The sequence below is a fragment of the Aristolochia californica genome, unplaced genomic scaffold, assembly GCF_029961685.1.
Source record: "Aristolochia californica isolate CCGP_79_NKW_82.1479 unplaced genomic scaffold, dmAriCali1.0.hap1 SCAF_12, whole genome shotgun sequence".
NCBI classification, from domain to species: domain Eukaryota; kingdom Viridiplantae; phylum Streptophyta; class Magnoliopsida; order Piperales; family Aristolochiaceae; genus Aristolochia; species Aristolochia californica.
In genome coordinates this window covers 22,834,925-22,845,072 of record NW_027181793.1, presented here as the reverse complement: position 1 = coordinate 22,845,072, position 10,148 = coordinate 22,834,925, and the positions used below count along the sequence as shown (strand labels likewise).

At 35.9% G+C, this 10,148-nt stretch overlaps 1 protein-coding gene across 3 annotated transcripts; it reads right to left on the bottom strand.

Moving 5' to 3' along the window:
- Positions 1-1,221: 1,221 nt before the first annotated feature.
- Positions 1,222-9,834, bottom strand: LOC137945833 (pre-mRNA splicing factor SR-like 1). Of its 3 annotated transcripts, XR_011111024.1 has the most exons (7): positions 9,604-9,834; positions 9,416-9,516; positions 7,432-7,836; positions 6,688-6,768; positions 4,138-4,209; positions 3,897-3,995; positions 2,114-2,199 (listed from the first exon to the last, which is right to left on the bottom strand). XR_011111024.1 is itself a non-coding variant. In XM_068791879.1 (6 exons), the coding sequence occupies exons 3-6, from the start codon at positions 7,717-7,719 to the stop codon at positions 1,360-1,362; spliced, it is 1,281 nt and encodes a 426-aa protein (XP_068647980.1). In that variant the 5' UTR covers positions 7,720-7,836; positions 9,416-9,516; positions 9,604-9,833; the 3' UTR covers positions 1,222-1,359. The 3 variants fall into 3 exon arrangements, 2 of the variants coding, with proteins under 2 accessions (XP_068647980.1, XP_068647982.1); XM_068791879.1 differs by lacking the exon at positions 3,897-3,995 and having other exon boundaries at positions 1,222-2,199; positions 9,604-9,833; XM_068791881.1 differs by lacking the exons at positions 3,897-3,995; positions 9,416-9,516 and having other exon boundaries at positions 1,222-2,199; positions 9,604-9,833.
- Positions 9,835-10,148: the final 314 nt, after the last annotated feature.

The following is a 10,148-nucleotide window of genomic DNA, read 5'->3' as shown; positions in this document are numbered from 1 at the left end:
TTCTTTATAATCCCAATTATCTAAAGTACTTGAAATAGGGTTTGTTGTCATTAATTCGTATCAGTAAACATTAATCGAACCCAATTAACCAAAATTCACTAACATTTAAACATTTATAAATTAATTTAGTACTGATTATAATAAATAGTACACACTAGTCATTACAATTGAAATTAAATACTAAGAACACTAACTACATTAATTCAATTAATGCTAATTAATTAACACTAAACACTCCAATTGAAACAATCATTTTATTATGATGCCTCTTGCCCTCATCCAACACTGTCCCGTCTCTCTTACTTGATATTTTTATCAAGTAATAAATACAAATTAAATTACATTCAAGTATATTAAATATATTTATATGAAAATAAATGCGAACATAAAACATATTAAAATTATTAAAATAAGTATTTGTATATAAATGCTTGCATTTATGTCATTTGCTTGAATTAATTTACTTATATCTATAAATAAAATCTGATAAAATAACTTAATATAAATTAACTTGAAAAATCATAATAATAAAAATAAATAAGCTTCAACGAAATAAGCATTTTGTCGAGGAATATTTGTAATATACTGCTTTAGCTTTGCATGTGGAGTTATATACCTTCTTTGCAAACGAATCAAAGATGAAACCTGGGCTTGGTTTGATTCTGCAGAATCAGTCCTATCTTTCGACAAGACCATCTTCTACCTGTCATATCTGTAATGCAAATATTCCATCTTATCTGTCTTAGCTTTGCAAGAGGCATTTTCTTTAGATTCGAAATTGAAAAATCCTATAAATCAATGGCAAATATGATACCATTTTTAATCCCCATTTAATAATATCTTCCCTTGGTTCTAGAACTTCGCTGCAACTCTGCTCAGTACAGTTACCTGATTATTTATTCTGGCAAATGTGAATGGATACTGCGCCAAAATTTCATTCTGCCGTGTTAAGCAACCAGAACTATAACAACGTCTGCTCGGATGAAAAAAGTTAGCAAAGGCAGGGAAGAATGGTCTGACAAAAATAACACTCAATCTAAATATTCCAGTATTTGCCAGAATAATAAACCTAATCTAACTTTGACGCTGTTTCCCCTCTTTAAGCTTGGAATTATCTTTTCAATTGAAGGGTACTTCTCGACTCCGACCAGAATAGGACTAGAAATTGGCTGGGTCAACTTTTTTGCAGCAGCTCACTTGTCCAAGATATAGGTGAGTTCATAACATAAAAAGTTATTCCAAGCCAAACGTATTCAAACTTGTATATCCTACAAATCTCCTTCTCCAACAAGTTCAAGACACTTTTTTTTGTCTCTTCTTCACATACTTGTACAAAGTAACAAAACCTTCCCCCATTTTCTATTTCCAAGTAGTCCCACCGAGTCTCATTACCTCTTCGGTCCCACTATCCCTTGGACCCTTCTCCACCGTACTCCCACCCTTGCTATTATTCACATCACCATAAAGATCCTTTAACTTGGTCATATTACTTGATATGGAAGCTTTCTCCTTGTTGCCTCCATCACGTAATGGGCTGGAACGAACCTGCAAGCTTCGGCTATGGCTCCTACTCCGGCTTCGGCTTCGGCTTCTGGTCCTGCTCCTACTCCTGCTTGCATGAGAATTGGATCTTCTGTGGTTATCATAAACCCTGCTGCTCCTATCATTGTCTTTCCTGTCTCTCTCCAAGTATCTACGATGGTGAGAATCTCTGTTTCCATGTCGGTCATACCTCTTATCACGGTCTCGGCCCCGGTCCCTGTCCCTGTCCCGGTCCCGACCCCGATCCTGGTCCCTGTCCCTGTCCCTGTCCACGTCCCGGTCCCGGCCCCGGCCCCGACCCCGACCCCGACCCCGGTCCTGGTCCTGGTCCTGATCCCGATCCCCGTCCCGGGCTTTATCCCTATCTGGGGATCTTTTTGGATCTTCACTACTGCTCCTTTCAGGTGGAGGAGGCAGCGTCCTGCGCACTGGTGAGGAATCTCGTGTGGATGCTCGATGAGGTGCTCTCTGACCAAAAGAAACAGATAAAGCAGCTTTAACAGAAGGTGGACGACGGGCAGTATCATCAGATCCATGACGAGTTGATTCTCCTGTGACACCAGAATGTTTGGTGGGAAGTTTCATCCTTTCAAGGTTGGCAACAATCTGACGCATTATTGGAACAGGGATACGAGGAAAAAGGGTATCAAAATAGTACTGCAAAAATGGTAAACATCATAAAAAAATATTAATTCTTCATGGATTACAAGTGAAAAAATAAGGACATGAATAACATGAATAGACATTGATCAGTGCCGCAACACCAAGAAAATGTAGAATAATTCCAAGCCAATTTACCAAACACTACCCAATTTTAGAATCACACAAGTAACACAAACCATGTATTATGAGGCAACACAAGGAAAAACTGCAACCATTACACCTATTTCCACACTGATTTTTTTTTCAATATAGATTATAGACAAAATCAAGATTTCCCAAACACTTGTGAAACTTTATGTGATAAACCTCATATATCATAAAATTAAGTACGTATCACTTCACCAAAGGCTCATTTGATTTTGATATCCAGTCCTGATGTTTCAATCTCCCTGTCAGATATGAAACTACTGCATTACAGCTAGTATCTCCTTAAAAAAGTCACTGTCCGCCACTCAAGAGGGATACCCTGGCAGATTTTGCCAGTCACAAGAGAGGTAGCTGCTGTCCCAAACATCACTCAATTTCTCCTCAGTGTCCACCCTCAAGAATACCTGTTTAAGATGAGTATTGAAATTCTTACTGAAGTAATTCTACAGCATGACTAGATGAAAGTCATTTAGAGTATTTTTTTCACTCTCAATTGAGTTTTCTAGATGAAACCATCCCCCTAGTAACAGAATTATAGATTATGCTACATTTTTTATTGCATTGTATCTTTAACTTATGCTTCATGTTCAAGCTACTCTTCCCCAGTTTCCTCTACCCTTGTATTTTTCACTGTCATTTATACAACATGAACTTTCAGGTGGGCCAGTTAACATCCATTCTGTTTTCCTCTCTTGTTCACATTTCTTACTGTAATGGATCACTATTGTTAAATTATGACTGCTCCTAATTGATTTACACAACGAGTCCTGCTGTAAAGAGGAATGTTTGTTCTTGCATCATCCATGCAAAAGAGAAAAAAAAATCCATCTAAATGGATCTAGTTGTTGCTTATTATCCTTTCGACTAACACTCTGCTATTAGTTTCAATAATATTTCACAATTTTCTCAAACAGTAGGATTTTCTATATGAGCTTCAAGAAGATTCAGTTATTAGATGAAGTGAAGATAACTATTCCTCCTCCTAAACCATGCTAAGCTAAAGTAGATTGCAGCAAAATTATCTGTATTTTAGTAAGTACCAACACATTTTCAAGAGGTAAACCAGTTAGATCCTCATCAGATCACCACCTTATCAATCAAGCTGATTCTCAGGTTCAGTTCCAGATCGTCACTCATGATTATTTTGCTTACTGTCATTTTCAAATAGAAAAAAGCAGAACCATGAACATGGTCTATTTTACCAAGCTAAACAGAGCAAAATATGATGATTTTTTCAGGAAAATGAATGTTGGCAAAAGTGCAACCCACCAAATGGCCTAGCACATTGAATGATGCAGTTGGGACACAATATTTTAGAATTGTACTACAATGTAATAGTACAATGCAAGTATGCATTCTAATAGAGTAACAACAGAAGAACATGTCATAAAAGTTAAATAACCTTCACATTTCAGATGATTGAACTTTTTTTTTTTTTTGACGAATTTCAGCTGACTAAACTTGTAGTATCCCAGCATAGATCAGATCGATGTATGGAATTTTGCAATACTTTTTTTGCACATCTCAAGAACAAAAATACAAACCTCATACTAAGTTGTTGCAGAAGGACAGATGTGTTCCCCTCTCCATAAGATTACCACAAGACCTCACAAAAAATGCACCATAGCCCAAAATTTACAGTTCTATATCCGCATAAACCAGCAAAGTGTTAACCAAAACGGTCAGGTATGAGAAAAAATGGTGCACAGTGAGACTGATATACTCAGTGAGATGCAAGAGAGGAAAAACAGAAAAGAAAAAAACTGGATAGCAGACTGTCAGTACCTGTCCAAGAAGCAGATCACGAACATAGACTCCCATTGTAGTCATCCGACCATTTGAGCCAGGAGAGAATTCCTACAGAATAGGGTATAAAATCTTAAGCCACTATAATTATGAGCTAAAATTGGGGGTTTTCCCACTTTATTCTGCTGCATACTTTACTTTGCAAACTGAAGCGGCTAAAATCTAATAGAACATCCTTGCACAGATAAAATTAAGCTAAGCCCCAAACAATCAGCATAACTGAGAATATTACAGATATATACCCGCAATAAAAAGTAAACTGCTGCTTAGGATATCCAAATCAGCAAGTCACGGGCTTACTCCCAAGAATGTTGGACAAAAAAATAAAATGAGACATCCTGACAGATATAGTAACGTAACTATGGAGAAAAAATCTTTATGCTCCAACCAAATAGTGTCGAGACAGATTAAGATCATGGTTCAGGGGGGAAAGAAAATATATGATTATACCAGGGATCAGGTAAACCACGATGCTCACTAAACAATGAAACAAAGATGATATTGACAAGATAAATGGTTATGACAAGCTAAATTGCAAGGTATAAAACAAAGTCACACTCTAATCTGCAGTGCTCGTGAATGGATCAATATGGTGTAAGAACTTCTAAATGTGCAGCACTATTTAAAAAAAAAAAAAGACTTCTAAATGTGAACAAGAACCAGATAACATACCCTACATCAAGTCTGAACAGTTAATCAAAAACTTAAATGTTAATTGATGATACACAGTTGATTTCACCCTTCAATTATCACTCGTAATAATCCATGATTTTCATTGACAGGTTAGTATGATCTACTCACTAGGTGACATTAATAATTAACCAAAAAGATACTAAAAAATTTCACTGTCCAATACTCATCAACCATCCAAAATCTAATAATCACTAAAGTAACAGTCTCTATTAGAACTCAACAAACTTGCTTATCAAGTGCATAACAAACGACTCTTAACACTTCAGATAAGTAACTTCTAGAAGATTTAAACATATGTTTCTTGATGTTTGGAAGTAATACTTGACAAAGTGAAATTTTTACTTGCAGGAAATTTTGGTGATGATGGTTGATGAGAGGAAGAATTGGTTCAGATTTGTTGGATTGCAGTAATTTTGGTGACTGCCATGCCATCCAAAGAAAAAACTTATTTTGGTAACTGCCATGTCATCCAAAGAAAAACTTGTTGGCTACCTTTTCCTTTGTTCATTAGAGAAAATGATAAGGTGTTGAAGGCTGAAGCAAGCCAAACAAACTCATGTTTAACTATGTGGCAGGTAACCTTATGCACTGAGGTACATACACTGGTTTTGTACGTAATTAACATGCATATTTATCAGGTACTGGTTGAAGGGAAAAAGAAAAAAACAGCAGAGATCCCAAGCTAGTCGGGCAAATATGCTTCAAAGTAGTTGGCATGTATAGTCCAAAAGAGATAGCTGACACAACACACAAGTACAAGCAATTCTAACTGACCCACTGAGTTTCCAGAAAGGAGTCAATGGACCCATCCTGGTCAAAGGAGTTGACATGAATTCATAACTTTGGGCAAAGATCAACTCCAGTGGCTTTGGAGATCCTCAATTGACTCTCACTTACCCCTTTGGCCAACCCTTTTGGAGTGTTGCTTTGGTTGGTCCCTTATATATATATATATATATATATAGAGGTGCTTTAAGTCTTTTACGACTTTTTATTGGTACCCTTGGGTTTTTTATCGCCGTCTTGTAAATGACAGACATTACCCACTTTAGTGATTATTATCACTATATTTGGTCGAAATCCTTTGATGTTGGTTTTGATTTATATTTTATCACCCATTTCTACCCTTTGAGAGTCTCTTCTTCACTCTTACTAAGGTGAAGGGTATAATTATAATATTGTACTTTTGTCATTTATATAGACAGCTTAAGGGGGAGGGTTTGGAAGAAGTCCATAAGCCTAATCTTCCTCCTCTTTTCTCCAAATTCGTCACTCTTCCACTTCTCCTCCTAAAATTTTCTCTCCACAACTCTTCTTCTTCTTCTTCTCACCCCTTAATCCTCTTCTACCATGATTATACATCATGGAACCCTAAGTTTCAACAGTCTTGATCAGCATATATCATCTCAGCCAAGCCATCTGAGATTTTAGACATCCCACTAGGTAACCAAGGCCAATTTGGGCAATCATGGATGACAGTAAACCAGCCACAGACATTCTGAGCCACTTGGTCAGCTTTTACAATAGAGATTCCGAATAAAATAAGTTCGGCTTCATCATTAGCCTCTTTGTTTCATGTGTCCACTTTATATCACTTAATAAAAAATTCAATAATTTTTTCTGCATGTATCGAGTAAAAGAAACTGATTAAGAGAAAATGATAAAAAAAGAATTCAATTGTTCTACATGTATTTAGTAAAAGATCTTCAAAAGGGATCACAACAAAGTCAATTCAGAGAAAATGATAACATTGAAGATGCATCAACTGAAAAACAAAAGCCATGAATATGAGAACTAGACTAATTTAATGTAATGAAAAAAGATTTCACTTAATACCTCATCATCTTTAACATAAGGCTCGAACCAGCTCCATAATGTTTTGGGATCCCCAGCATATCTTAAGTAGAGAAAACCAATCTGCAATTCCATGTCAAGGTATTGATTAGCAAATAGTCCAAATCAACTTGATAAAATGTTTTACTTATACCACAATTTGAAGTGTCGTGTAACATGCAAGTGGAACAGTCCCACCCACCATCAAGAAGTCGATACAAGTTATACTTTTAAGTAACGGTAACCTTTTTTAGTACAATAAGATGGACATTTTATCCTATACTGATGGTAACCTCCAAGAAGCCAATTCACAGATATGTCATCAATCTAGACAGCCAGAACCATCAGCCAATGAACTTCTAAATTATGAGATGTCCGGGTAGGTTGCAGTAATCTAGATACTTGCCACACATCCTTAGCTGGTTGGTGAACAGTTGGGTAACACTCTCTTAGTAGCACATGTTTGAATATGTTTTCAATTTCTAGAAATAGAAATCACATTCTTAATATTACTAAGCCACAGTTGTTAAATTTTATTTGAGTTATTGTTAGGCTATAATTGTTAAATTTGGCTTTGAGTTCAGAAACCCATAGTCATACTAAACAAAAATAAAAAGACATTGTGCCCTTCCATCCACACACGCTGCTTCTATGGTTTGCGGCGATACCTCATGGTAGCAGTAGCATTACTCAAATTATTGTTATCAAAAACATTGAACACAACAAAAAAGATGGAATCATACTCACAGCTCTAATATAAGGCGAGTCTGTATGCTTCAGAAGCCCATGCATCTGCTTGACTGTAAGTTTCATTGTAAAAAATTTGTAAAGAAGACAGAACGTAGTTGAAGGGCCCCTACAGTTTCCAGTCATCCAGGGCTCTACATGATCCACTTGATTATAGATCTCATCAATGACTTCATGGTAAGTCTTCAATCTGTAAAGCTCCTTAAAGTAATCAGAAGAAAGAATGTTCATGCACAGGACCTTCTCCAACAATGAATCTATAGGTTTCCCAGAAGTTTGTATCTCCATAAGTTAAACAGAAAAAATGACAAGCTTGATTGAAAAGAGGATCAAATGGAATCTTCTTAGGCAGATCCTGTTCACAATTTAAGGAGAAGTTGGAAGCCCTGGAGCAAGTCACAAATCCTGCAGGAGTCAACATCATAATTCATTAGAATTGAAACCAGATAAGCAAAGAATTGGAAAGAAACAAAGAACACCAGGAATGGAAAAAAAATGCACTAAGAAACAATCTGAAGCAACAAATAGCAGACTTTTTGGTCACTAGATACTCTGAAAATAAATGCTCCGAGCACTTGCATTGTTAACTTAGAAACTTGTGTATTGAGCTCTGGTTCAAAATAAAGGAGAAAAGGGAAAAGCAACAACTGTTTTAAAGGTATAAAGATAGCACAAAGCCAAAATGAAGGTATAAAAGAAATGAAGTGCCAAAAATGATTGCAGCAGAACTATGGCCTAGGCATCCTTGCTTCTTGATAACAGGGTTTAGACTCAAATTTATTTATTTTATGATATTTTTTTTTAGACAAAAGTTTAGTGTCAAACTGAAAACCCCCAAACAAAAAAACAGACAAGAAAGGAGCATAGTCAATAATAACATTACGTAAAAGCTCAATACAAGAATTTGTTTCCAAAACATAAGCAAAGAAGTGTAGCAAAAGTCAGAAAACCAAAAATGAAGGGAAAAAGGGGCAAAAGAAAATTCCCAGATGTATAAATCATCACTATCTTAAGTAACATATGCCACAGTATATCATAATGTGGAAGAGTTAGCTGAAGAGTACTTATTGACACGAGATCACCCTACAGTCACTTGTATTTATGAAAGAAGAAAGCTAAGAAGGTTTGATCAGAAAGAAGAAAAATGAACTTAAAAATGCTGAATCAAATTCAGCTTCCTTCTTTTTTGTTCGCACCTTCTTCTCTTTAACTTGAGCCTCCTTCTTCCTTCTTCTTTAAACACATGTGACCTTAAGGTGGTCCCTTATCTGTAAGTATTCTTCAGCTAACTCTTTGACATCATGTACTCCACATCATTACAATATCTGAATACTGAAAATAGCACATGAACAAAAATATGTGCTAGTATTTCCCCACTGTTTTTGGAAAAGATAGAATTTCTGAACTCAATTCCACTTAATACAAATAAGAAGACACTTAACTCCAAACATAATGATTTTAGAGGTGCAAAATTATGATTAAATCTAATTCTTATTACTGTAAAATAAAATAAAAATTAGATAGCTAAAGTGAAGAGCTTTGCACCTAGTGAACAGAGAGAAAGAGAGAGAGAGAGAGTAACCAACCAAATCAGTTATGCATAATTGTGTAATAAATGAACGTGTGATTTCGTTTAAAGGAACTGAGATGTGGGTTCCCACAGGATCACTGGGGGAAAAAAAGTGATAAATCACAGATTTCAAAAAGTACAAACTTTTCTTCTTTCTTTTTTTTTGAGGCATTACCACACCCTTTTCTACATCAAGCTATTCACATAACAACAACGTAAAAACAGAACTCAGAAATGGAGCGAAGTGACCCGCACTTCCCACATTTTCCTACAACCTTTTTGTGAACTTTTAACATTCATTTAAGCTTTCGTTAGCTATAATTTGCTCTTTTCAGCACTTAATACAAATTTCTCTGATCAATTCAAAATAAAATAAAATAAATGAAATGAAATGAAATGAATAGAAGCGAGAACCTCAAATTTAAGTCAGAGTTGGCGTACATCGCCAGAATATGCGTAAGTCGCTTCTTTGAAATACCCTTGATGAACAGACTTTAAATAACTTTTTATTCCAACTGAAATGATCACTTCTAGAAGTTAACTTTCACACATGAAGAGATAGAAGAAAAAAAAAAGGGACACCAATAGGATGCACGAGATACCTGGACATTAGAGGATCCGTTCCGTTGTAACCTATCGAATTTTCCCGTTATTCTTTGGCACGATGCGAAATGCAAGAAAGGAGAACAAAACTGAGAATTGGCAATGGCTCTACGAGAGGAATTTGGAGTCCTGCAAGTTAGGGCTTCGGACGTCGGAGGAGAAAGAAATAAGGACAGCAATTGGGTACTCCTCGCTGCTTGTACCTGGGGTGTCGACCTATGCACGCAATGGTAAGATGTCCTCTACTACACCACATCGCAACGCGCCGTCAATTTAGTTACCATTACGATTTGTAATTAAATCGTTGATTTGGTCTTGATCCCAATATACGAGTCACCTGACAAACAAAATGGTGTTACTCATAAATAATTTCCAAGACAACCTTTTAATTCATCTTAAGGAATCACCATTACTGGAGCTTAATTACCTTCTTCATTTCTTAATTTAATTTACTTTTACTTTATTTACAACCCCATTTATCCTCCATTTTTACAATATCCATATGCCGTACTTAAAATGAGAGCAGAAATATAATTATTATATT